General features: G+C 55.1%; 2 protein-coding genes across 2 annotated transcripts; one reads left to right on the top strand and one right to left on the bottom strand.

Annotated features, from left to right (window-relative positions):
* The first annotated feature begins 1,008 nt into the window (after positions 1–1,008).
* Positions 1,009–8,607, top strand: MYL7 (myosin light chain 7). The gene is made up of 7 exons (XM_045006307.1): positions 1,009–1,802; positions 2,914–3,024; positions 4,145–4,220; positions 6,161–6,265; positions 7,184–7,262; positions 8,110–8,158; positions 8,446–8,607. Exons 1-7 carry the CDS (start codon positions 1,800–1,802, stop codon positions 8,545–8,547), a joined length of 525 nt encoding a protein of 174 aa, XP_044862242.1. The 5' UTR covers positions 1,009–1,799; the 3' UTR covers positions 8,548–8,607.
* Positions 8,608–9,720: 1,113 nt separating this feature from the next.
* LOC123364553 (antimicrobial peptide NK-lysin-like) lies at positions 9,721–14,918 on the bottom strand. The gene is made up of 6 exons (XM_045006770.1): positions 14,775–14,918; positions 13,103–13,233; positions 11,426–11,536; positions 10,982–11,153; positions 10,538–10,667; positions 9,721–9,939 (listed from the first exon to the last, which is right to left on the bottom strand). Exons 1-5 carry the CDS (start codon positions 14,818–14,820, stop codon positions 10,654–10,656), a joined length of 474 nt encoding a protein of 157 aa, XP_044862705.1. The 5' UTR covers positions 14,821–14,918; the 3' UTR covers positions 9,721–9,939; positions 10,538–10,653.
* Between the last annotated feature and the right edge of the window lie 12,961 nt (positions 14,919–27,879).

Below are 27,879 nucleotides of genomic sequence, written 5' to 3'. Positions count from 1 at the left end.
AGCCGGTTGCAGTGCTGGGGGGTTGAAAGCCAATTGGGTCAGCTCTTGCATTGATAAGACAGCAGATGACTTTGCTCGATGGGTTTGATTGCCCATAGAGAAATCAGCTCCAAGGGGAAAGGGTTCATTGTTTCCCCAGTGCTGGGAAGCTGTTCTTGCAGCAGTCTTCAGGCTGTGTCTGCTTCAACGTGTGAGCTTAATTCGACTCAGGTTTATACACCCCTTGTTTAGGACAGGGAGAAAAAGAATGCCCCACACTCCCTTTTCCTGAGCTGCCTTCAGAGTTATTTTTTCAGGCTACAGAGTCATCTGGGCTAACCAGAACCAATACTGCCCCAAACAATGAGAAACCATCAAGCGCAAATAACATTTCCTGGCCCACAGCTCACGTCCGGCAAACCTGAACAGAACCTACATCTTGCTTCTTACAAATCAAGGGACCTCCCGAGGAGCAAACATTACAGGGGCGCTGCTCAGACATTGCCGCGCTGAAACCTGACCTGAGTAGAGGAGACACGGACGGAGCTTTAGCCTAAGAACCAAAGTACGCTGGGAGTTCTGGGGTCATAGTTTAGCACAAGCGCTTGGGCTTGTTTTATAATATTGGCTAACAGAGACCAGTGCTGCTGCAACCGAGATGCCATAAGCCCAGATGAATTTCGCTGGCTCCAAGCCCAATGCCCACGCGATGGCTGGCTCTCTCCGGCTTGCTGGGGAAGGCCATGGTGGGCAATGGTAGGGAAGCCTGCATGCCCAGTGCTGCAACAGGTGACCCCAGCGGAGCGTGCCTTCGGTGCTGGGGGCTGAGGGAGGCCAAAACATTCATTTCCTCAGTAACCTTCACAGCAGGAGCTGGAGGCTGGGCATGAGGCAGGAGCCTCTCTCCAGGCTGGGTCTCCATGGGGGGCCCTGTAAATCAGAACCATCCCTGCTGACTTTCAGCCTGCTTCTTTCCTGCCTCAGTTTCCCAAGGGCTTTCTGCACAGACCTCCCAGCAGCCTGGCTTGGGGCAACATTTTTATAAGAGATGGCCTCCATACTTGGCCTCCACAACTCTGGGTGGCCTCCATACTTGGGCACGCCAAGAGGGGAACCCAAAACCTGGGGCACCGGTGTTTCAAAATGTGGCTGCACACGACTAGCTTGAAGCCAGGGTTCGACTTCACCTCTCGACGCTGTGCTGTAGCCACTAGGCCGCCCTGCCTCCCTGGCCCGGCTATTTACTCAATGTGAACGAAGCATTTCAAGAAGGTTCCGTCTCAACCTGATCGGATCGGCCCGTTCCTTTTCGTTTCCAGCTGTATTGTATTGGTTGGGCCCGTGTCAATAACAGAATGCCACGGTTTAAACAGTCCGGCGGGAGTCCAAGCGAGCGGCTACAGCCCCCACCCTAGAATGGGCCAGTCGACCCGAACCACAAGCCGGGTTTCGAAAACAGTTTTTCACTGGAACATTCAACTTTGTTTTGTTCCGATTCAGAGCCAAACCGAATTTTGCGCGGCCAGAAATTTCCGAGGAAGGGAAATCCCGGGATGTGACCAGCATAGGGACCCCGGCTGCTCTGCAGCCACCTGGGGACCCCTTCCACAGAGCTCAAGCCGGCTCCCGGGGTCCACCCTGCTGGAATGTCGCTGTCATCCAGCCCTTATCACCCCGGCCAGCTCTGCGCCGGGACTGCCAAGTTTGGCGCTCTCCCCTTGTTCTGCTCCTAATTTAGCTACCTAGGTGATAAGCAGCAGTATATAGTGGAGCCCAGCCACCGCCTCGCTGCGGAGGAGCTGCGGAGCTGACACAGCAGGATGGTGAGTCCCCCCCACCCCCCAGCCCCTCACTGGAACCAGCGTCCAGCTCCTGGACAGGGCTGTTCTGAGTGGGAGCCGTTGGACCCGCTCCCATGGGCAGGGGCACTGTGCTGAGAGCGCCCCCACAGAACGGCTCCAGCCCCACCACATCCTAGGGCAAAGGAGAGCTAGGGCCTGTGCTGAGAGTGCCCTCCCCACCCAGAACGGCTCCAGCCCCCCACGTCCTGGGGCAAGGAGCAGCCCCTTAGCATGCAGCAGGGCACTAACTTGGGGGGACCGGCCCGGGCCATGCCAGAGCCCCATTGCCAGCCTCTAGATACCCATTGTCAGTGCCCCCCAGCCCAGCACTGCCAGCAGACCCCAAAACCTCACTGCTGTGCCCCTAGAGCCCCATTGTCAGCACCAGCTCCCCCCCCGAGCCCCATTGCCAGCCCCTGCCCCACAGCTTACAGCCCCCGTGGGGAACATGCAGCCAAAGAAAGCAGGGAAGGGAAGAACTCAGCATCCCTGAGATTACTGGTGACCTTTCCCTGCCTCTCTCCAGCTCTCGCCCACCCGCAGACCCAGAGCCCTTCCCCCACTAGCAGCTGACCCACCCCGCCCACCCCCATGCAGATACCTGCCCTAGAGAGCCCCTTCCCCCCCCCACCCCATTGAGAGGTTTGAGGGGAGTTGGAACATGCTGGGGGTTATCAGTGGTTTAAAACTGTTTGTTTGAATCACACTGATAACCAGGCACCGGAGAGGGAGGCACCTTTTGTGCCAGCAAGGGGCTCCCCTTTTGCTGCTTGTGCCCACTGGCACACATCACAGGGCTCCTCACTGGGGCTGGCATGTGGCACAGAGCTCCTCGCTGATTGGCTCTGCTGGGCTCAGCAGGATTCCTTGTGCTATCATTGGCTCTGCCAGGGACAGTAAGATTCCCTGCTCTCTCATTGGCTCTGCTGGGCTCAGTAAGGATTCCCTGTGCTCTGATTGGCTCTGCCAGAGACAGCAGGATTCCCTGCTCTCTCATTGGCTCTGCCGGGGACTGCAGGATTCCCTGTGCTTTGATTGGCTCTGCCAGAGACAGCAGGACTCCTTGCACTCTGATTGCCTCTTTCCCCTGCAGGCCAGCCGGAAAGCCGGGACACGAAGCAAAGCTGCCGCCAAGCGCGCCCAGAGGGGCTCCTCCAACGTCTTCTCCATGTTTGAGCAGTCTCAGATCCAGGAGTTCAAGGAGGTGAGGGTGCTTGCATGTGAACGCCAGCCAGGGGCGGCTCTAGGGATTTTGCCGCCCCAAGCACAGCAGGCAGGCTGCCTCTGGCGATTTGCCTGTGGAGGGTCCGCTGGTCCAGCGGCTTCGGCGGACCTCCCGCTGCGGGAGGTCCGCCGAAGCCGTGGGACCAGCGGACCCTCCTCAGGCAAGCCGCCGAAGGCAGCCTGCCTGCCGCCCTCGCAGCACCGGCAGAGCGCCCCCCGCAGCTTGCCATCCCAAGCACGCGCTTGGCGTGCTGGGGCCTGGAGCCGCCCCTGACGCCAGCACGCTGGGGAGCCCGGCCAATGCACATGGTGCCCACACCGGGATATGGCCCATGGTGAGAGCAGGGTCAGGGCCATGGCCTTCGCAAAGAGAGAGGGAAGAATATTCAGCGCTAGCTCCCCCAAGTAATCACAGCACACACACAGCAAGCTAGAACCTGAGCATCATCCATCTTGCAGGAAGGCTGCAGCATAACACGACTTTATGTCTTAGAATCCAGAAACTTAACACAAAAGAACCAAAACCAGAGAGAGACAAAACAGGCTGCTCCCTGTGGCAGCGAGGCCCAACTCACCCCATCTCTAGGCAGACTGACTGCACAGGATCCAGATCGCAGGCTACCCTGCAGAGCCCCCCAAGCCTGCAAGCAGGACCAGGAATCCCCTTATAATTTAACATGACAGCTCAGACTTTTCACACAGTTTGCAATACACCACACTTTGCATTGGCCGGCTGGTTTCTGAGCCTCTCACGGTCACGTTTTTAGCTCTTCTCCCCAACCATGAGGTACTTGTTTGGAACCAAAGCTGAGATTCTCCCCAAATCACCTGACTCCAGGAGCTGGAGCTTGAAGGGGGAAATGCCAAATATCATGACACTTGCAAGTCAGCAATGCTGAGGCTGCAGAGAATAATGTGGCCTAGGGACTCAGCCATGGCAAGCTGGGCTGGAGCTCCCCACTCCTGCTGGGCCACAGCTAGGGAGAGGGGAACATGCCAGTTGGAGGGAGGTTCTGCCCTACCGGGAGAGTGAGGGGGCTGGTGCTGAGGGCTGCAAGTAGGCCCAGACCCCAGGGCTCAGTGTCTCATTCTGTTCCCAGGCATTCAGCTGCATCGACCAGAACCGTGATGGCATTATCACAAAATCAGACCTGAAGGAGACCTATTCCCAGCTTGGTGAGTGAGCACCTCGCCCCCCGCCCTCCCAGTGCACCTTAGCCAGGGGCAGGCACCAAAGCTATTCCCAGTAATCATCGTCGTGAAATGCCAGGCCTCATCAACCCACCCAGGCCTGGGAGCTCGCTGCAGGCTTCAAACACAGACCAGGGAGGTGCCCAAAGAATGACAAACCTGTCAGGACATCACCATTTATCTACCCCTGTCCACCCCCTCTATCTAATCTATCTAGATATCTATCTATCACCATCCACCCACTCTATCTATCTATCTATCTACCTACCTACCTACCCCCATCCACCCCATCTATCTATCTACCTCATCCACCCCCTCTATCTATCTATCTACCTCATCCACCCCCTCTATCTATCTACCTACCTCATCCACCCCATCTATCTATCTATCTATCTATCTATCTATCGACCTACCACCATCCACCCTCTCTATCTATCTATCCCCATCCACCCCCTTGCTCTATCTGTCTATCTATCTACCCCATCCACCCCCTCTATCTAATCTATCTATCTATCCCCATCCCACCCCCTCTGGCTTGAGTGGCTTGCCCTCTGGTGGGAAGGCAGCGGAGGTTCTCTGGTTCACCTGGAATTGAAAGGGTCTGAAAGTCCTTAATCTCAGGCACGGCAGCTTTGTGCGAGTTTTGCTTTGGTATTCCCATGTATTGGCCTGGCATCTAGTTCCCCAGCCATGGCCCCATGGCGCCAGGTGCTGCACAGACACAGGACGCAAAAAAAGGGCTGAGTTTTCAGTTCATTCAAAGCAAAACTGGGAAGCTCCTGCACTTACGCTGGGAGCCCTGGAGCAAAAAAAGCCTCTTCTTGCTTCCTCAGCCCTGTGGTGCCGATGTCCCCCGCCGCCCCCCCGCCCCAGAGCATGGGCCTACCCCTTGTGTCTGAGGAAGAGGGGAGCCCTCGGAGCAGGAGAAAGGCAGGGAATTCTCAACCACCACGGGCCCATGGGCTGGTGCCCAGTAAAGGAGGGTCCTGCCAGTGGGTAACACCCCTGTGAATGGGGGCATGGGCTGCTGGGGGATCCTGCACCGCCGGGGAGCGGATGGGGCCAGGGGAACTGCTCTAACAAGACAAGCCCTTTATGTTACAAATCGATGGAGGAAGCCAGCTGCTAGCTCCAAAACTACCCAGTCCCCCGCCCCCTTGGCAGACAGCAGGAGCTGGCTGCTTATCGGCAGGGCCGCTGATTAAGTAGCAGGCACGCTCTTTCCACCGGGCACTTGAGCTTGGCATCTCATGATTTCCTCCCCCTGAGTCATCACTGATAAGCCCGGCTCCGCTTGCCTGCACTGTGGGGGAGTGAGGCGGTCAGCTTCTGGGCTCAGGGGCCCAGCTCAGGGACGAAGCAGCCTCCTCCTTGAGCAGCACGAGGCACGGGCACGGGTTCAGCTCGGATCCCGGCCCGGCCCCTCTGGTGCCTTTATCAAAGGGGGCTCTGCAGAGGTGGCTCTCTCCACCGACGCTGCCACGGAGATCAGCCTATAGACCCCAACTGAGATCAAGGGGACCCATCGTGCTGGGCCCTGCCCCCCCCGACCCAGAGCAAGGGGACCTGTCGTGTTAGGCCCTGCACCCACCCTGACAGAGATCTGGGGTACCACTATCATGCCAGGCCCTGCACCCACCGTGATGGAGATTGGGGGCCCCGCATCGTGCCGGGTGCTGCCCAGAGGTAGCAGAGGGTGAGAACAGAGCTCAGAGTGGGTCGTGTCATCCAATGGCATGATGTGCCAGCCCCCTAGCTGGAGCTGCCTCCCTGCTCAGGTTGTGCTGGGGTCCGGGCCTCCCGCCGTACAGTGGTGGGGCTCCAGGGGGCAAGGCCCGCTCCTGCCTCCGGAAAGCGAACGGTGCTCCGGGCGGGGGGGCCAGCGAGGGAAGATGGGCTCTCACCGGGCCTCCCCTCCTCACCAGGGAAATTGAACATGAAGGATGAGGAGCTGGATGAGATGTTGAAGGAGGGGAAGGGCCCCATCAACTTCACCGTCTTCCTCGCACTCTTCGGGGAGAAGCTGAATGGTGAGTAGGCCAAGAGCCGACCGGGGCCAAGAGCTGGAGGGGGCCCGTTCAACCTGGGCTCTATCGACCTCTGGGATGTCCCTGGCCCTATCGCCAGAGCATCAGAGCGCCTCACCCTCCATGATGAATTGATCCTCACACACACGGGGTTATGAATCCCAAGGGACAGATGAGGAAACTGAGCCACAGAGCAACTGGGTGACTTGCCCAAGGTCACACTGGGGTGGCACAGGTTTCCCGCGTCCCAGTCCAGCCCTCACACCGCTGGAGCATCCTCGCTGTGCCCAGCTCTGCTGCCCGCTTGCTCTTGGCACCCTCGAGATGACTTCAAGCTACACCCGCAGTGCGGGATGCTGGCATGGTGCCTTTCTCCCTCTCTGGTGACTGTTCCAAATGGAGATCGAAGGTCTCTGCCTGGAAAGGGGGATTCCCTCAATAGCTTTGCCAGCATCCCCTCCTAGGCGTGGCCAGGTCCCCCGTCGCAGGCTCCGGGCGTGAGCCGTGGCTGAGGGCTGCTGGGCCCCACGGGCCTTGGAGACACCGTGATCCATGCTGGGAAAGCCATACAGTCTCCTGCTGCCACTTAACTCAGCTTTTAACTGCTGGGGTCTTTGGAACCCAATCCCCCCAGCAATGGGCCTGGGCGGGGGGCACAGAGGTGGGGGTGCAGCCGCCCTCTGAGATGTGGCTTTGGGCACCTCAGAGCAGTCGGGGCGCAGGCAGGGAATGCAGGTTCCCAGCACCTCTGAGGAGAGGGAGCGTCGTCGGCTTGTCCTGCCCTGCAGATTCAGAGTGCGAAGAGAAGCAGCGCTGTGCCCCGGCCCCGAGGCAGGCATGGGGGGGCCTAGAGCCGAGGGAACGTGGCTGGGGAGCCTCAGCCTCATCCTGAGCTAACCAGCCCCCCTGCCCTCCTCCCAGGCACCGACCCGGAGGAATCCATCCTCAACGCTTTCAAACTCTTCGACCCCAACGGAACCGGCCATGTGAACAAGGACGAGTGAGTCAAAGCGCCCCAAGTCGGGGGTGGGGGAAGTTGCAGGCCTGGGGGAACCCGACACCCCTAGGCCCACAGGGACACGAGCAGCCCCTGCTTCTGCGGCCTCAGCTTTTGGGAGCCCAGGTGGAGATGCCCTTGGCCTGGTGTCTTGGGGGGGCTGCGCGCCCCCAGATGGTGGGGGCTGCAAATCAGAGCCCAGGGTGTCTCAGGCTGGGCTCTCAGGGCCAGATTCCCAGGTGCCCGATAGCTCGTGGGGCAGGGTGAGGCCTCTCCAGTGAATGGCAAGGCCAGGAGCAGAGCCGGCTCTGTGCCACCCTGGTGCTGGGGGCATCCTGGGCCAAACTGGGCGTGGGCTGGAGCCAGGAGGAGGCCTGGCTGGGCCCCCCTGTCACTGCCCCAGTGGGGAAATGGCCATGAGGGGCGGAGCAAGCTGCTACAGCATGTGGGGCGGGGGTACCGGGGTCGGGGCGGGGCGGGGCTGAACGGGTCCCAGCAACTGAGAGGCCAGTTCGGAAAATGTGGGGTTAAAAAAAGTCTCTGTGTGCAGTGGGCAGGTCTGTCTAGTCCTGTGGGGCCTGTGCCCCTGGAATCATCCCCCACCCCCGACCCTGTCCCCCTTCCAGACCTTACCCAGCTCCTGTCCCCCAGGCCCTGTCTCTCAGATCCTTCCAGCCCCTGCCCCCCTTCAACCCCCACCCTGCCCCTTGCCAGGCCCCAGCTGGCCCCTACTCCCCCTTAGGCCCCAGCCCCCCAGTCTCTGCCTGGCCCCAGCTGAGCTGGGCACTCGGGGGCAGTAGGCACAAACCCAAGGCTCTGCGTTGTCACTCACGTCCTGTTTCGTTTGCAGGTTTAAGCAGCTCCTGCTGACCCAGGCAGACAAGTTCACCCCGGAGGAGGTGAGACGGCCCCTGCTCTCCCCCGCCCCCAGTCTGTTGGGCCCAGGGACTCCCCCTGCCTTTAACCCCACGGGTTGGCAGGAACCCCCTCCTTGCTGCACTGGGAAACACAAGCGGGTGTGTGTGTGGCTTTGCATTACACACTCCCCCGTGGCAGATCTGGGTGCCCGCCAGCCGCTCGGGTCTTTGGTGCCCAGGCTGCGGCCTCCCTCGTGGCTCCTGCCCCGCAAAGTCGCTGAGATCCCTGCCCACGACTCAAGTCCTCACCCCCGCTCTCTCCTGCCCAGGTGGAGCAGATGTTCGCGGTGACGCCCATTGACGTGGCGGGAAATATCGATTACAAATCCCTCTGTTACATCATCACCCACGGCGACGAGAAGGAGGACTGATGGGTGATGCGGACAATCGGCATGTGCCCCACGCCTAGCGCCATTGAAATAAAAGCCCAAGCCCATCAAACGAGAGCCCCCTGTGTGTGACCGGTGGGAAGCCCCATCTGTGGCCAAGGGGGAAGAGGGAATATATGGAGATATACCTATCTCAGAGAGCTGGAAGGGACCCTGAAAGGTCATTGAGTCCAGCTCCCTGCCTTCACTAGCAGGACCAAGTACTGATTTTGCCCCAGATCCCTAAGTAGCCTCCTCAAGGATTGAACTCACAACCCTGGGTTTAGTAGGCCAATGCTCAAACCACTGGGCCAGGCACAGCTCAAGGCCATTCCCTAAGCACTGGGTGCGAGGCCAGGGGGACCCTGGCACAAGGACCTGTGGGTGACTGGGATGCAAAGGGCCTCTCCTGGGCATGCAGCCCGTGGTGCCCTCCTCCACTGAGGGCCCCGGTGGGGAGCGGCGGGCAGGCCCCGGGACGGAGGAGGACGCAAGCCATGTAGGGTCGCTCTCCCATGATGGAGGCAGGGGGCATTGGGAATCCACCCTGCGGGAAGCAGCCTGGGGGAGACGCGGTTCAGATCGAAAGCTCACCCCTGTGAGGGGGGCCCTTTTCCACACCGTGGATGTGGCCCCCCCAGCACAGCAGAGGAAGGATTGTCACAGGATCGTCTCCTGGCCTGAGAGGTGAGAGCCCCCTCTGCGCAGGGGAGCCGGGTGACCAAAAGGCAATACCTGCAGTCACCATGTCCCACTTGCTCCCCCGCCCCGTCCCATATCTCCCTCCACGTTAACCACGGTGAGCTCGGGACACGGGGCGGGTTCGCTGGAGGCCACTTTCCCCTCCTGCGCTCGCAAGTCCTCGGGCGCGTCTTGTTCTGAGCCAACAGCTTCCGTTCCCGTTCCTGCTCCCGGGCCCCGCTCTTGTCTGGGGGGCGAGGGGGGAAGGAGCTGCAGGGGCCAAGGCCACCACAGCCACGCCCAGCCTGTGACGCCGTCAGGGCCCTGCCCTGGGATAAGGCAGGAAGGAAAGGCAGACCACAGGCCAGAGAGATGCAGGATTGTGGCTGGGACAAACGTTTCTCAAGCAGCCTCAGCAGCGCAGGAGCCAAAAGGCTCGTTTCTGCCTGCCCGTCCTCCCTGCCCAGCAGGGGCATGAAGCCAGCCACACGTTGTCCAAAGCACTTTATTCATAAGGAAGCCAAAAGCAGCAGGGGGGAAAAGGGGGTCAGATGCCCGACTGGTACAAATCGGCATGGCCTGGTGCTGTGCCCACGTGCACCGGCTCAGCATCCGGCCCACGATATCCAGCAGAAGAGATGCCAGAGCCAAGCTGATGGCCAAGGGCTGGCAGAGTCACTGTCCTCCGGTTGTCTGCTCCGGTCTGCAGTGGTCCTGGATGGGGGAGACAGCAGCGTGGGGCAGTCAGCCTGTGAGCTTAGCCAGCAGGGGTCCTGCTTTCCGCCTTCAGCTCCAGGCTCTACCCACCGTCTCCTCCACAGCCCCGACTGAGCTAGCCCCCCATAAACCCCCCAGCTGCCCACACTGCCTGGGGCTCATAACCCTTGGTGGCGTTCGGAGCACCCACTGGTGAGCGGGTCCCCTAAGCACCCACCCCTGTGGGCACATGTAGCCGTCAGTGTGTGCTCCAGGCCCCGCTCCAGGCCCAATCCCTAGAGCTGAGCGTGGGGCAGCCTCAGCTGTGGAGCCGTGGCTCTTTAGCACAAGCTGTGGAGCTCCTGCTTTAAGCTCTGCCGGTCCCCAGTGTGCAGCCACCCTGCCCAGGACATCAGACCAAGGAGCACATGGGCCCCGGAGACACTACAGCCCTCACAGGGCCAGGCCGGGCTGAAGCACTTGGTTGAAGGAGTCCTGGCTGCTGCTCCAGCGTCACCTTCAGGTCTGGCTTATAGCACCATGCTCTGAGCACCAGTGAGTCTCGCTCCCCACCTCGCTCCCCCAGCCCGGGGATCTGCCTTGAGGTATCACATACCCAGCTGGCCCTATGCCGTGCTCCAGCCAGCCAGTTCTGTGCATCGCAGGCGGGCGCAATCAGCAGCAGCGAGAAGCTTTGGGGAATCAGCGTGGCCTCGGGGCAAGCGGTGGGCATCAGTTGGAGAACTCTGGAGGGAAAGCCAGCGTTTCTGGGTCAGAGCAGCTCTAGGCCGGCCCAGGCATCCTCTGTGCAGCACCTCCAAGACAGGCCAGGGGGCGGCTGAGCCCTAGCGGGATAATCCAGTGGATGGGGGAAGAACAAGGCAGGGGGAGGATCCCTGGAGATGCGGGAGGGGGTGAATTCTGTGGGGGACAATTCCTGGGGTGCGGGTGATTGCTGGGCCAGGAGAGGGAGAGCCCAGTCGATGTTTCTGGGAGAAGCCCCGAGGGGCCTGGGCCGAAGTTTCCCATGGGGGATGAACTGCGGCCTACGCGCTCTCACCTGGGGGCTCCTTGCACATTCTGATGCTGATGCAGATGTCTCCGGCCTCATCACCATTCTGCAGTCCGTCCGTGAGCTGATCTTTGTACTTTTTCAGCAGCGATTTGCAAGTCCGGGCCAGGCGTTTGCCCACGGATCTGCACACGGAGTTCAGGGCCTTGTTGATAGCATCCTGCGGCGAGAGCCCTGACACGTGAGCTATTGCACCGCGCTCCGCCCACCCTTTCCTCTCCCATAACTTCACCATCAGCCAGGGAATCATCCCTCGGTCCACTCCCCACCTCTCCCTCTCCTTCCCCACTCTCCCATCACCATCACGCCCTCTGCTCTCCCCCGCCCATCTTCTCCCTCATCCCACCGTTCCTCACCCCACCACACACTTCCTCAGGCCCTCTGCTCTAACCACTGGCCAACAGGCAGCACAAGCAGCACTGGGTGACTTACCTCGTCGGGGTCATCGCCAACCAGCTGTTTGAGCTTCCCCACAATCTGGGTGCAGAGCGTGCACTTCTTGTTAGGGGGCCGAGCCTCGTCTTCCTCCTCCAGCTGATCCCACTGTCCCAGAGAGAACCGAGAGGCCCTGTAGTGAAGCTATGGGACCAGGGACCAGTGCGGCCAGGCCCAGGGCAGCAGTAACCGCGGTGTAGGGGACGCCCAGCCCGAGAGGGGTTCTCAGAGGAGTTGGGCCGGGTGTTCCATTGTTACCTTCTCTGACCACAGGGCAGCAGTATCCCCGCCATTATCTATCTCAATCACTCGTCTAACATTATTCTTAGTTATTATTCATACTGCAGGAGCACCCAGGAAGGTGGTTATGGGGCAGGGCCCTGGTGCCAAGCGCTGCACAAACGCAGAACAAAGTGACATGCTCCCTGCCCCAAAGACCACCGCACAAACTTCAGTGTATTTATTAAGGCTGGTTGAACATTTCCCCTTGAAGCTGTTTTTCAGTAGGAAACTGGGTTTTCGACTTGGCGAAATGCTCCCTGGAAAGTATCTGCTTCCCATGGGAAATGTCACTTGTTCAGCCAAAAAAACCAGAGCAAACAAAAATATTTTGATGCCGAAGTGTCTCATGGGAGCTGTAGTTCAGGTGCTTCCAGCTTCCAGCCTCCTCTATGGACCAGGCTCCCCAGCTGAACATCATCTCCCATGATGCACCGGGGAGAGGTGGTGGCCACAATAAGAAGGGAGACTGTAATGCATCATGGGAGATGTAGTATAGCCAGCCATAGAGGAGAATGGGTGCATGAGGCACCTGAACTACAATTCCCAGGAGGCACCACAGCAGCATTTGCAAAACCGAAATATTATGGTTTTCAATATTTTTGCTGAAAATTTGAAATTTCCCATGAGGGAAAAAAACAGCTCTAAATTTATCATTTCAACACCCACCCCCCCGCCAGGAGGCAGGGCTGTGCTATGCTCCCCATTTTCCAGACGGGGAAACTGAGGCACAGAGAGACAACGTGACCTGCTCAAGGTCACTCAGGGAGTCTGTGGCAGGGCAGGCTAGTGCCTTCACCACTGTACCACCCTTCCTCACCGACACAAGTGAAGTTTTGCCTATCTTGGCCTGGAGTGGGGAGGTGGGCGTCAAGGGGGTGGAGCTAGGGGGATGGGATAAGGGAGGGTAGTGGAGTTGGAAGCAGAAGGTGAAGAACTTGGGTTGTGGAGTGGAAGGGCTGCTGCAGTGGCTGGCTCCTGCCATTGCCTCACTAGCTGCCCCAGCTCCTCCCTGGTGCTGGGGGGCAGGGAGAGAAGCAGGGGCAGCTGGCTGGGTTGACTCGCCTGTGGGTCATAAGTGGCTCCTGCAACCTCAGCTGCAGCCACTCAGCACCCCTCCGTGCTGTCCCCTCACCCCACCTTTTGTCACCCAACTGCAGTCAGTTCCTCTCCCCTCGCTCCCTGCATGGGCAGCAAGCGGGGAAAGGACGCGGCATGAAAAAGGGGTTGGGGAGAGTTGGACGCGGCTCCAGCACCCGCCCAAGGAAAGGGGGACAGAGAGCCGGAAACGTCTCCAGCACCCGCCCAAGGAAAGGGGGACAGAGAGCCAGACACGGCTCCAGCACCCGCCCAAAGAAACGGGGGACGAGAGATGGACGCGGCTCTAGCACTCACCAGAGGAACGTCGGCCCAGAGGCTCGTGCAGTACTGCTCTCTCTGGCATTCCACGGCCGTGGCCACATCCTGGCACCAGAACTTGGGTCCTTGCAAACATCGCGTGGGAACCAAATCTTGGCCGGCAAACACTGCCAAACAAAGACAAGTGTGAGGTGCGCAGAGCCCTGTGGACTTGTAATGCCCTCTAGCTGGCCCAGGGGCGCTTCCCCCAGGAGAATGTGAGCTCCCAACCCGTATCTGGTGTGTCACGCTCTGTCCCCACGGCCAGCCCCACAGCGTTTCTGCCATTCAGCCTGGTAAATCTTGAACTCTAGATAATAACACGTTCTGCATGCAGTGTGCATCAGTCTCACCTTGCCAATGGGATGTCTCAAGATACAAAGAGACACTACAAGGGCAGGCTACAGGATCAGAGGTTCTCCGGGAAGTACAGAACCAGTGTCTTCCTGGGTGTGACTGTTGATTCCTGTGGGGTTATGCCAATGGGGGGGGGCATGTCTGCCCCGGTGGGTCATTCATAGGACTCATAGACTTTAAGGTCAGAAGGGACCATTATGATCATCTAGTCTGACCTCCTGCACAACGCAGGCCACAGAATCTCACCCACCCACTCCTGTATCAAACCTGTGTCTGAACCATTGAAGTCCATTCATTACCCTTTCCATTAACACGCAAGAAAAAAAACTGAGCTTTTCTAGTAATAGATACCAAAAGGAAGGGCTAAGCAGGATCTGCTGCTGTCTGGAGCATCCCAAAATCCTCAGGAGGAACATTATATTATGATGATGATATATTTGAATTACCAGGACCCCGTTATGCCAGGCAATGTACAAACACACAACAAAGAGACAGTCTCTGCCCTAAAGCTACGGAAAACTGGTCTAGCTGCACCGTGGGAGCCTTGTCCACAGGAACATGGTGGGACTCGCCAGACCACCAGAGCAGAACCAGGGCCCAGCCCAGACAGGACCCTGCCTCTGATAATACCCAAGACCAGAGGCATCAGAGGAAGAGGCAGGCAAATCCAAAAGCAAATCGCCAGCTTCCCTTCCTACCCGCCTCTGTTGCCACGCTCTGTGGATTCTGCTAGCTCAGCGAGCAGAGCGGTCAGCCCCGAGTGTCTAAAACTCAGGAGTCAGGCCTCCAAAATCATGAGATTTGAAATTAACAAGGGGGAGGGTCTTTTTATTGGCCTCCTGGGGCTGGCATGTTTTGAGGTCCACGTGTTTCTCTTCAGCCTTAAAGGCGAAAAATTCTCTTTTTGCCTGAAAGGAAAGCGGAGACGCTGACCTAATCACCTGATCCCCGCAGCCGGGGCGCTGGTGAAATTAGCACATGCCACGAGGCTGGCATTACCAGGCAGAGCTCTCCATGCCGCTGAGCGCCTGTCGGAGCCGGCTGGGTCCACGTTCTACAATTCTGGATTGACTCATTGTTCTCACCAGCGTGACTGGGCCTGACCTGCTGGTTGGCCGGCAAACCCCAGAGCCCTTTGGACCATAACTCTGTTTGCCCCCTCCCATCTCGCTGGTCCAGAAGCAGATGCACCTGCCTGTTAGCAGCGCATGGCTCCTAAAACCCATTGGCGCTCTTGGCTGGCTCCCGGCTGGGGCCTGGCAATGGAGGTGGGGGGGATGGGAAGCAAGCCTACCCCTCCCTCACTTCTTACCTGTGGCCACAGCGAAGAGCAATGGGAGGACGAGTATTGAAGCCATTGGAGCCCGACGATTGCTGGAATGGCTGGCCAGCGCTCTCGCGGTGGCTTTTATAGCCCAAGTGAAGGAGGTGGAGGGGTTTGGCTGGGCCAGTGAGAGCTTCTGAAAGCCGGAGAGACCTTAAAAAGGAGTGTTGAGGTCCTGCTGTCCCCCCTCCCCCCCCCGACCCCTGCTGCTGTTCCTTCCTCCTACGCCCCTGGCTTTCTGCAGAGATGCTCACCACAGAAACTAACCAGACACAGGAGGCAGCAACCACCACAGGCTCTACTCTGTTGGGGGCCGGTTTCCTCTCCCCCTGCCTCCTCCGTGGGCTCCCTGCACCCCATCCCTGGGGCCCTGGTATCTTCCCCTCTGCCTTAGAGAGGTACTTAGTCCCTGCTCCTGTTCACGTCAGCAAGGCAGCACCAGATCCTAAGCCCAACCATCAGGTGCTTTCATTGCAGCTGGGTGGGACCGTGCCTGGCCCAGTTAATACATGGTTTGGGGGTGATTTCCAGGTTCCCAGCCTCCTCATTGCAGCCGCTGTCTTCTCTGACTCACCAGAGCTGGGGGTCGGCCCCCGTCGGGGACCACAGCTCAGCGCCAGGCAGCTGGGAACAATCGCAGAAGCAGCTGGTGGTTTCCAGCTCAGGCCTCTGTCTGTTCGCTCACAGGCGAGTGGCGGCCTCTGTGCTCAGAGAGCAGAACCCCGCGGTTCATCTTTACTGGTTCCCAGCTGCTTTGGTCCAAGCTGGCGTCACTGCACGGGTGTCACGTCAAGGTGCTGTGGCATGGGTCCACCGCGAGTTATATCTCCCATGATCAAATCGGCCGAGATGCCTTCTAATATACTGAGCTAAGCTGGACCTAGCATAGACCCTCGTGGCACCTGCCACTCACTTATGGTCATCACAAAAATTAATCAGTGGTGAGTTGGCCAGTTTCCAAGCCATACCTGAACTTTAGCCCTCCAATCTATGACTGATTGATTTCCTCTTGTTATGGACTTTGCCAAAGGCTTTTTGAAAGTCACAGGAACACAGGAACAGTCAAACTGGATCAGACTGAGATCCAGCCAGCATAGTAGCCTATCTATGACGGTGATAGCACCAGATGCTGCAGAAAAAGGAGTAAGTCCCCTCAGGAGTGGCACCAGGGTTTTGGCCGCCCTAGGCAACAGCGCTCCTCCTCTGAGCATTTGGCAGTGGGGGTCCTTCCACTCCGTGTCTTTGGGGCACTTCGGCAGCGGTCCCAGAGCAAGTGAAGGACCCGCTGGTGAATTTCCACCGAAGACCCAGAGCGGAAGGACCCCCCCCAGCCAAATTTCTGCCGAGGGCGGCAAAATGCCACCCCCCAAATGCTGCCACCCTAGGTGACCGCCTAGGGTCGCCTAGTGGAAGCACCAGCCCTGAGTACCCTGTGGTAGCAGATGTGGGATAACCTGACCCCATTTAAGTCTCCCCCTAATTCCTGAAGCACAAGATTTAATTCCCCCCCAAAATTCATGTTAGCTTTAACATGAACTCCGGGATATTCTGGCTAACCATATAAATGTCCAACCCCTTTTTCAAACTTGCAAAAGGCTTGACATCCAGTGGCAGAGAGTTCCACAGTCTAATCATGCCTTGTGCAAAACACTCTTTCCTTTTATCAGTTTCCCGCATCTTCACTTCATCGAATGCCCCCTTGTTCTTGTGTTATGGGACAGAGAGAACGGAAGCTGGGTTCCCAATCGCCCATCTCTAGACCAATTATTACAGGTAGCGGCACATGTAATTAAGGTCGCCTGATATGTCCCATTATGAGATCCTGTTTTCAGATGCTTATAGCTTTGCCAAATTTGATTCTTTCAGGCTGAAATTTTCCATGCTGGGTGTCTGCCACAGGCTTAATTTGAGGGGGCAGAGTTTCAACAAAAAATGTTTCAGTAGTTTCTCTGAATGAGGTGAGAAATATACAGGGTTTTCCCCCAACTAAAAATTTTCTTTCAGCGGTTTCATTGAGAAGCCCTAGATTCTGCATGCTTTGGAACAGGGGCTTGAAATCTGGTGAAGAGATCACCTTGTGCTGCCCATGTGAAAATTCACCCACCTTTGGCAAAATTGCAAGGCTTTGAAAAATTGCAGTCTGTACATCTCACTCGGGACTTATTAGAGTTTGGTAGGGTGGCTAGATTTCATGTGCCCTGAGGATGCTTCATCCCCTCAAAGCGCCTACATGTGCCATCCCCACAGAGCGATGGAGCATGTTCCAGCCTGAGGCTGCATGAGCTAAGAAGGACTGTCCCTGCAATTGGTGCTTGGCACTGTGGTGCTGAACACCAGCAAAGAGACTGTCATGGACAATCTAGAGGGGACAGGGACAGAAGGGGCTATTCCCTCTAAAGAACACTCCCCGCCCGGACCTGGAATGGAACCCAAGGTGCCTGAATCTGTGTTCCTCTGTTAGAAGCACAGGTCTGTGAAACTTGCTGATAAAGTGTGTGTCTGCATAATGCGCATCCAGTAGCTGGATACAGAGGATAACAACCTACTACTAGTGACAGTTACTTGTTAGCTCTAGCGGCAGAGGTCTGTGGGGTGCAGCTAAAGATTCCAACCACGCTGATGACCCACACAGAATGAGAAGTGTTAATTAGACCCAAAGAGCCTGACCTTGGAGGATTGGTCAGGCTCAGGAAGGAGTTACAAGGCTAGCTGGGAGGAGCTGGCCCAGGAGAGGTGGGCTGTTCTCTGGGAAGGGCCTGGCAGGAGGCAGGTGAAGGGAGAACCTACAAGGGAGTTGATGGGTGGAGGAAGTTGCTTAGTTTGTATTTTTGGCTGGGTCTGAGTCTTGCTGAGGGAAGCCCTGTGAGCGGCTGCTCTGGAAGACGTGTGAGGCAGAAAAGGTGCCCGGGTAGGGGCGGAACAGACGCTGTGTTACCGGACATCACCCACTGGGGACGTCGCTACCCCAGAAAGGTAGCCTTACCTGGCCGGAGGGCCTTGTCGCTGCGGTCCCAGACCAGTGAAGTCCAGAGAGTGGCGGAGTGGATGAAATACTGTGTCGTGCCACAAGGAGGTGCTCCGGGACAGTGCAGCTACGTTGGGGTTGAATTACGGCTCCCCAGACCATATATGATCTATGACATTACTTTGCCTCTCGGGCCGTGTCTACTTACCCTCTTAGGCAGCCTCTTGGGAGGGATGTTGTGAAAGTCCCATGTCAACCGGCTGTCCTTTGCCCACTACTTTATTGACCTGTTTAAAGAATGAGTATGTTCCCTTTGCAGAAACCAGGCTGGCTAGCCCCTATCACATCACCACCTTCCCGAGTTTTATTCTGATATTTTTGTTTCTCTGCCTTGGATGGATTACTCACTGCTCTGTAATTCCCCACCTACAGCCTTCCTTAAATACAGGTTCAATGCTTACCACCCTCAATCCTCGGCTACCATTGCTGCTGTTCATGACAGATTGCCTCTTTTTCCCGGCAGCTCAGCCTCTATCTCTTTAGAACTCTTGGCTGGACCATCTGGGCCTGGTGACTTATTGTTTTTTAAATGACCAGTTTATTCCCGTACCTCTTCTTCCGATACCTTGGTCTCTAGCAACACCTCATTCTTATTACCAGGAAACAGCAGGTGCAGGGTGGGTATTCTTGCAACACCCATAGCAGGGGAAATTGATGCAGATAAATCATTTAGCTTCCCAGCAATGCACTTAACTTCCTTCATTGGTCCCTGGTGATCAGTTTCATAGACTCATGGGACTGGAAGAAACCTTGAGAGATCATCTAGTCCAGTCCCCCGCACTGAAGGCAGGATTAAGTATTATCTAGACCATCCCTGATAGGTGTTTGTCTAACCTGCTCTTAAAAACCTCCAATGATGGAGGCGCCACATCCTCCCTAGGCAATTTATTCCAGTGCTTAACCATCCTGACAGGAAGTTTTTCCTAATGTCCAACCTAAGCCTCGCTTGCTGCAATTTAAACCCATTGCTTCTTGTCCTGTCCTCAGAGATTAAAAACAACAATTTCTCTTCCTCCTCCTTGTAACAAGCTTTTACAAACTTGAAAACTGTTATCATGTCCCCTCTCTGTCTTCTGTTTTCCAGACTAAACAAACTCAGTTTTTTCAATCTTTCCTTATATGTCATGTTTTCTAGACCTTTAATCATTTTTGTTGCTCTTCTCTGGACTTTCTCCAATTTGTCCACATCTTTCCTGAAATGTGGAGCCCAGAACTGGACACAATACTCCAGTTAAAACAAGGAGGAGTCCTTGTGGCATCTTAGAGACTAACAAATTTATTTGGGCATAAGCTTGCGTGATACAGACTAACACGGCTACCACTCTGAAACCAATGCTCCAATTGAGGCCTAATCAGTGTGGAGTAGAGCAGAAGAATTACTTCTCGTGTCTTGCTTACAACACTCCTGCTAATACAGCCCAGAAGGATGTTCGCTTTTCTGGCAACAGTATTACACTGTTGACTCATATTTAGCTTGTGATCTACTATGACCCCAGTCCTGAAGTATAGTCCTGAAGTACGGCTCTCTGTCTAGTCCTAGTCCTGCCTTGCCTAGTCCTGAAATATGGCAGTGTTGTGTGTTTGTACAGCACCTGGCACAATGCAAATAATCAATAATAGTCTGGTTCTCCCGTGGAACCTTTTTAAAGATAGGCACGTTCGCTCCCCTGCTGCTGGCCAGTATAGTATTAGCCACTCAACCTCTGCATTTGTCAACCTCTTCAGAGCGCTTCAACCCCAATACCCAGGGGGGGTCTCCTGGCACACTGCAGAATCGGGGCCTGTGGGGAGGTGGGGCTCCCTGCTGCGGCGCCTACTGCTGGTCTCTCAGGGAATTAGCTCGTCCAGCCTCTGGAGCACCCTCTGCAGGCCAGTGTCCCGCTGCTGCTGGCCCCCATGTCCCTCCCAGGACCCCTTGTCTTTGGGGTGCTGCCCCCTGGCGATATCCCCACAGTCTCAGGGTCTCCCCACCCAAGGGAACCCCCAAACCTCTATCCCCACCTAGCCTCAGTCATGGGCTACTGCTAGTCACCATCTAGCCCCCACTCACTGGGGCAGACTGAAGTGCAAAAGCCACTCATCATAGGCAAGGGGCAGGGGCGACTCCAGGCACTAGCACGCCAAGCGCGTGCCTGGGGCGGCAAACCACGGGGGGCGCTCTGCCGGTCGCCGCGATGGCAGCAGGCAGGCTGCCTTCGGCAGCATGCCTGAGGAGGGTCCGCTGGTCCCACGGCTTCGGCGGACTTCCCGCAGGCATGCCACGGAATCCGCGGGACCGGGGACCTCCCACAGGCAAGCCGCCGAAGGCAGCCTGCCTGCCGTGCTTGGGGCGGCAAAATACCTAGAGCCGCCCCTGGCAAGGGGGGTTTGGACCTGCTGCCTCTGCCTACTCATAGGCTGCCTCCTGCAACCCCAGTACCTAATGGGTCTTCCACTAGGCCACAGCCTGGGGGGTGTCCAGGCCAGAGCTCCCCAGCTCCCTTGGCCTTCCCCCAGCCCTGCTCCACTCCAGGTACCTTCTCAGCTCCCAGCAGCCAGGTCCATCTCCCTCTCAAAGCTAGAGAGAGAGTCTCTCTCTGGCTTCTGGCCCCAGCCCTCGTATAGGGCCAGCTTTAGCTGCTTCCCCAACCAGCTTAGTAGCTGCTTTCTCCCAGCCACAGCCCTCCTCAGGGCTGCTTTTAACTCCTTCAGGGCAGGAGCGGGGTAACCACCCCACTACAAGGCCTTAATGAGCCTCAGCTGGCCCTGGGGACCAGTGACTGATAAGTGTGTGAAGAGTTCAAATTATTCTGTCTATCCAGCCTTGATGGGCAGGCCTTTAAATTATGAGTTTGTTCCCACACCTCCCTTGCTGCTAGTGCCTCATGTTTACTACCCCAAAAGAGAAGTTCTGGAGTAGGTATTCTCCCCTGTAGCCTCAGTGGCAAAGACTGATGCAAAGGAATAGATTCATTTCTCTGCAATGTCATTATCCTCCTTAATTGCTCCCTTTAGCCTTGGCAACCCGGCAGTCCCACCAATCCTCCCGCAATCTTCCTGCTTTGAGAATCTCTTGTCATGTGTGGGGATGCCTTTGACTGTTTTCTATCAGCTTCAATGGGTCAATTGGTTTTCGGGAAGATACCTGTTTGCCTCAGCTCCCCTTTTGAACCTTGAAATGTACCCACACTGGTTGATTTCTTGCTTTCCTGTTTGCTTGTTTAGAAATACACTGTCCTGGCTGTTTTAGTAGCCTCGGTGCTGAATCAAAGCATTTCATAGATTCATAGACTTTAATGTCACAAGGGACCATCATGATCATCTAGTCTTTCATTTCCTTGCTTCCGGATTTAGGGTCTTTTGGGCGAGCATCCTCAGTTTGGCTTGGTTTTTTAATCTTCCTTTTAAAATGTAGCGCCAGCTGCTGGGGTTTGATACAGTTCCTCCCCTGAAGATGTTGCACTTAATATGTTGTGACCAATATTACTTAGTGGTTCGGCTACAGTTACCACATCAACCAACTCCTGTAGGTTACTTAGGAATGAGCCAAGAATGAGCAGAGCGTCTCCTCTCCTGTGCTCTAAAATTAGCTGTTCCAAGAAGCAGCCATTTAAGGTGTCAACAAAGTTGTTTCTCTTTCCCTTGCCCCACTTTGACCAGCTGGTACATGGCTCGTTGGCCATCGAGCTGACGGAAGGTACTGGGGGAATCCAGAGACCAGCCAGGCTCAGGTAGAAGGTCTGTTTCCAAGTCAGCCACAAACGCTGCAGAGGCAGGGTTCTTTAAAAATAACCCCTTTGCCAGGGTTACTTACTACAGCAGGAGTGGCCATGAATGTGCATCTTTCCTCACTAGTCATCGGGACCACAGAGACCTAGATCAAGAGCTAACCACCCAACTAGACTGAGAACTCCACCCAGGCCTCCTCCCAGGCCTGGCTAACACTATGGCCTGTCACCCTGCTCTGGGGTTTGCACAGGAGCTTGCTGCCCTGCTGGATGACTAGGGAGGAAAGCACTAGTGGAGGCAGAACTGCGCACTGTGACCCTTTGTTGGTCCATTGGTCTGGAGTCGTTTGGCAGTAGGATAAGACTCTGGGGCGCATTTGAGTGCGGAGGGTATCAGCAAGGAAGCAAGCTGAGCCTGCAGGCCCCTCTCCCCTGGTGGGCACCTCAACACTAATGCAGGGGACCCCACCAGCTCCAGATGGGACGGGAGTCCAGCAGCGAGCTTGTCAGGAGGTAGCTGAGTCAGGATTCATAGGGACCATTGTGATTATCTAGTTCCCATCGTTGTTCCCCATGTAGGTACTGACAGACTGGGATCAAGTCACCCCTCGACCTTCTGTTTGTTAAGCTAAATAGATGTGTTATATCCTTGGGGGCAGCAGCTTTAGGAAGAAATCACTGGAGACACAGAGAGCTGTAAACCTTGGAGCAGCTATTTATTGCTACACACAGAACTAACCAACAGCTAGCCAAAACAGGCTGGGCTATCCCCTAATAATACGACTCAGTTGCCATAGCAACACAAGATTCTATTACCATGACAACCAAATACACAACATATTCCTCCCCCCTTAATAAGAAGGTCCCCAAAATAAAACAAATACTAACTAGAGAAGGAGGGTAGACTGCCTCCATTCCCGGGGATTATTTTGCCCCATAACCGTGGGTTCGCCCTAGCTAAAGATCCAGCCGACGAGGAGGCCTTCTGTCTCTAGGTGGATTACGGCGGACTTCTGGTGTTGTTGCACCCGAGAGTGTCTTGGGCGCAGGCCTGACAATGGGCTCAGGGTTTGTAGGGCGAAGGGGTGAGAATGGGGTATCAGCTTGTGCCGGGCAGAGAGGTATCTCTGCCGCTGGCAGTAATGGAGGGGAAAAGTCAGGAACAAGTGACTCTTGATTCGGTGTCTCACTGGAGGTGGTGAAGTCAGGCAACTCAACTGACGATGTATCCTGAGGACTGGCATGACCTGGCAGCAGCTGATCTACATGTCGCCGCCAGGTGAGATCTTCTGCAGTCCGGACTGTGTAGGAAACAGGTCATGTTTGAGCAATGACAGTGGCAGGGACCCATTTAGCTCCAGAAGTATAATTCCAAGCCAAAACCGGCTGTCCCGGACTAAAGGTCCGGTCTTTTTCTCTGGGTGCACACCTGATGACTTGATCTTGCTGCTGACGTTGCACAATTTGTCGGGGTTCAGAAGGTTTCAGCTGATCAAAGCAAGTGCGCAGTTGTCGTCCCATCATTAGAAAGGCCGGGGATGCCTTGGTCGTAGCATGAGGTGTGTTTCTGTAGGATAATAAGAAGGTGTCCAGACGCTTTTGAATGAATAATTGTCCCCTTGCCGATTTCAAGGCTTGTTTCATTGTCTGCACAAATCTTTCAACTAATCCATTAGTGGATGGATGATATGGTGCTGACGTGATGTGGTGTATCCCATTTGCCTTCATAAACTTCTGAAACTCCTGAGAGACGAACTGCGGTCCGTTGTCACTCACAAGTTGTTCTGGCAGACCGAAACGACTAAAGAGTCCTCGTAGTTTTTGGATAGTACTCTCTGCAGTAGTGGACTGCAGTATAGATACTTCTGGCCATCTAGAATGGGCATCTACCACCACCAAGAACATGCTTCCTTCAAGGGGGCCAGCGAAGTCAATGTGAATACGTTGCCAAGGCTTTTCAGGCCAGTCCCATGGATGTAGGGGTGCCCACTGAGGTGCATTCCTCACACCCTGACATGACATAACAAGCTCTTGCCTTCTCTTCAATAGCACTGTTTTTGTTGCTTTAAGTGGAAGATGCTGTAGCTTTTCTTTATACACAGTCTCTGAGACCAGCGAGTCGGCTGCACCGGTATCCAGTTCTATGCGTATAGGTTTGCCGTCCAACAACAGGGTTACCCAGTATTCATGTGAGCCCACTGCCAAAGACAAAACGTGGAGTGGCTCTTCTTCTTGTGAGGAGGTATCCCCTTGGTCATCCTGGGTCTGCTCTAGGGTATGCAGATTTCCCTTTTTGGTCGGCCAGACCACAGGCCTTTTTTTTTGTGTTTGTTTACAGGCACACTCAATGTGTCCCTTTTTGCCACAGTATCGACACACTAGGTCCTTACACCAGCATTCTGATGCACGATGACCCGGCTTACCACAGCGGTAACATTCCTGACTCCCCACAGTTTTGTGGGTAGGTTCTTGTGACACCTTATGCACCCCAGAGGATGCATTGATGGATTGTGCCTCCTTTGTAGCCAGTTCCATGGAGACAGCAATATCAATGGCCTTCTGTAAGGGAAGCTGAGCTTCTGTCAATAGGCACTTTCGTATAGCTTCACTGTGCAGGCCACACACTAACCTGTCACGTAGGGCCTCATTTAATATCTCCTTAAATTCACAGTGTTCTGCCAGCTTTCTCAAAGTTGCTACAAATTGTACAACTGTTTCATCTCCTTTCTGGTCTCTTTTGTGGAACCTATATCTTTCAGCGATTACCAGTGGTTTGGGATTAAAATGGGATCCCAGGATTTCCACAATGTCACTGTAAGATTTGGTCTCTGGCTTAACAGGGTTTAGTAAGCTGCGTAGCAGGGAGTAGGTCTTAGCCCCTACAACACTTAAGAATATTGGCACCTTCTTTGCTTCTGTAATGTCATTTGCAATAACAAAAAGCTCAAAACGCTCAGTATATACATGCCATTGCACTATAGTCTCCTCAAAAGGTTCCAGTAGCCTTGTAAGTGTAGCCATAGTTTTAGTTTCAGTTTCACAGTCAGTGCAAACAAGCCAGTTTTCACCCCCTTCCAGCAGCAAACAAGGTTTGTTTGTTTGTTTTTGTACCTTAACTTCTACTTCCTTCTGTTGCTGGGGCAGCAGAGATCCCATCCTCATTGCCACGTTGTTATATCCTTGGGGGCAGCAGCTTTAGGAAGAAATCACTGGAGACACTGAGCGCTGTAAACAGGGCCGTCCTTAGGATTTCTGGTGCCCTAGGCGAGATTATTAAACTGGTGCCCCTGTCCCTGATCTGCTCTTAGCAACACAAATATAAGCATACAGTATTGGAAAACTTGCCACATTCACGTTATTAAAACCAGTTTAACTTAATTAAGCACGCTGTAATACTGAAGCACTAGCACTAAAGAAGTAGCACTATAGAAAAAATTCTGATTTGACAGAATGATGCAAATAATATAATTTTTTTAATTTGTCAAAATTTTATTGGAAATTTATATGAAGAGGTATTGAAACAAAGATTTGTTTTTATTTAAAAGCAATCTTTCTGGCTTTTTTGGCTGCAAAATCAGTTTAATAAGCTGCGTTTCCAAACAGTGGGAAAATATAACCCTAGTTTTACTGCTAGGTAAAACACAAAGTGATCAAAATGAAGTAAGCACAGAATCATCTCATCTAGATTAAGGTAGCAGAAATGTTACAGAAGTCCTATTGTACCTTATTTTTGTTTGGAAAGACACTAGCAATAGCAGCACATTCACATGATAAAATACATGATAAATCACTGCCTCTAAAGTTCCATCAAAAACTGACATTTTCACAGCTCTAGCATGATCTGCTGTACAGATTCTTCACAAGGAAGTGTCCCTGGCCTTTTTAACTCATATTAACTATGTATTTACTTTATGAAAGTTGAAGAAAACATTGTGAAAACGTAAAACATTGGCTGCCCAACTTCTGGGCTGGCAAAAGCTATACTGACTCACAGAAAAAAAAAATCAGGAGAATCTTAGTACAACATATGGTCAGTCTATAGCAGTTCAGCAACCTTTCAGAAGTGGTGTGCCAACTTCACTGTAATTTAAGGTTTCTCGTGCCAGTAATACATTTTAATGTTTGTAGAAGGTCTCTCTCTATGTCTACATTATATAAATAAACTATTGTTATTATCTGAGGTGCTGGCCACCAGTCCTGCTCAGGACACTGCTAGCCAATAATTGGAGATATACCAATCTCCTAGAACTAGAAGGGACCTTGAAAGGTCATTGAGTCCAGCCCACTGCCTTCACTAGCAGGACCAATTTTTTACTCCAGATCCCTAAGTGGCTTCCTCAAGGCTTGAACTCATAACCCTGGGTTTAACAGGCCAATGCTCAAACCACTGAGCTATCCCTCTCCCCACGCTGAGTAAATGAAACCCCAGACTGGCAGCGGGCTGAGCGGAACTGGTGGCTGGAACCCTAGACAAGGGTCCCAGGCCCTGCTCAGCCTGCTGCTGGTCTGGGGTTCTGACCACCAACTCCTGCCAGCCAGGATTCCGGCCGCCAACCCCCCTCAGCCTGCTACCAGCCTGGGGTTCTGCTCACCCAGGCTGGCAGGAGGCAGAGTGGGGCCGGCGGCTGGGCTCCTGATTGGCAAGGGGCCGACAGCCGGAACCCCGGAGTAGCAGTCGGCTGAGTGCTGCCAGCACCCCAGACTGGCAGCAGACTGAGCCACTCAACCCTCCACCGGCCCTGCTCAGCCCGCCACCAGCCCACTCAGCCCGCTGCCGGCTGAGTGAATGGAACCCCAGGCTGACAGCAGGTTGAGTGGTTCAGCTGGCCTGCTCAGCCCGTTGCCAGCCTGGGGTTCCTTGGGGGTCCCCAGGCCAGCAGCAGCTGCTGAGTGGGGCCGGTGACCGGGATCCCAGCTGGCAATAGGGCAGCAGCCGGAACCCCAGAGCAGTGATGGGCTGAGCCGCTCAGCCTGCCGCTGCGTACCATCAAAAATCAGCTCACCTGCCAACTCTGGCACGTGTGCTGTAGGTTGCCGACCCCTGCTCTATACACTGGTAAGGAGATGAGCATATTACAGTTGTTGGAGGGCTCTTATCAGGAGTAACAGGCTATAGGAAAGTCAGTCAACATTTTTTGTTTCTCTGATGAAAACTGGCCCACTCCCTGCCTCAAACCAAACCTGTCACTAATAATTGTCAACAACTTAATTTTCTGTTTTTGGCTAAGATATTGATTTTTTTTTTTTTTAAATATTGAAATTGGATTCAGGATTGTTAGCAAGACTTTTTGGCAAACAAAGTTGTTAAATGACAATCTAAATGGCAACACAGCACTACTTTCATGCTTGGCTCACCCCCCAGCCTGCTGGTACAACAGCTGCAGTAGACCCCAAAATCCACCTCTTGGGGTGCAGAGTGGCAACAGCAGCAGCAAACTCTCAGGTCCAATCACACGCCAATGGGCACCACCACCAGCCCAATGGACCATGGTGAAGTTAGCACAGCATCTGATCTCAGGGACAGGTCACCCATGGAGCCACAGCAGCTCAGCCTGCCCTGTGCAGCTCCCCCCGGATGAGATGGATCACTGCCAGCCCGGGGGAGAGGCACTCCCCAGCTAGGGTGACCAGATCCAGATGTCCTGATTTTATAGGGCAAGTCCCGATATTTGGGGCTTTGTCTTATATTGGCACCAATTACCCCCACCTAAAGTGACCAGACAGCAAGTGTGAAAAATCAGGATGGGGTGTGTGTGTGTGTGTGTAAAAGGAGATTATATAAAAAAAGACCCCAAAACTGGGACTGGCCCTATAAAATAGGGACATCTGGTCACCCTACCCCAACCCCCTGTCCTGATTTTTCACACATCTGGCTAACCCCAGCCCAGCCCCGTGTGACATTCCAATCCTGGCTATTCCTCAGCAGCCAGCCAGCCAGCCTCCTTCCACCACCTACCCCCAGCACCTCCCCCAACCCAGCCCTGACGGAGGGGAGGGAGGGGAGAGAGAGGGATGCTCCTGGGGAGGAGGGAGAAAGGAGGGGGTGCTCCATGGGGCAGGGGGGAGAAGAATGGATGTTATGGGGGACAACAAAGGATACTGGTTCCAGAGCTGCAGAGCCTGCCTCACCTCACCTCAGCCGGGGGAAAGAGTCACACTCACAGGTGAGCTCCTTCCCCAACCCTACCCCCACCCCTTCCCAGAGACCCCAGCAGCCAATCCCCTCCCTCAGCCTGTGCTGCATTCAGCTCTCTCTAGGACCCAGCAGCCCGGCTCTTACATGCTCCACTGCTTCCCCTCTGTTCTGGCTCCCGGCAGAGCGGTGCCCCCAGACCTAGTGGTGCCCTAGGCGGCTGCCTGT

Source organism: Mauremys mutica, chromosome 2, assembly GCF_020497125.1.
Source record: "Mauremys mutica isolate MM-2020 ecotype Southern chromosome 2, ASM2049712v1, whole genome shotgun sequence".
Classification (NCBI taxonomy): Eukaryota; Metazoa; Chordata; order Testudines; family Geoemydidae; genus Mauremys; species Mauremys mutica.
Note: the sequence above shows the minus strand (reverse complement) of the source record. Positions and strands in the feature narration are given on the sequence as shown.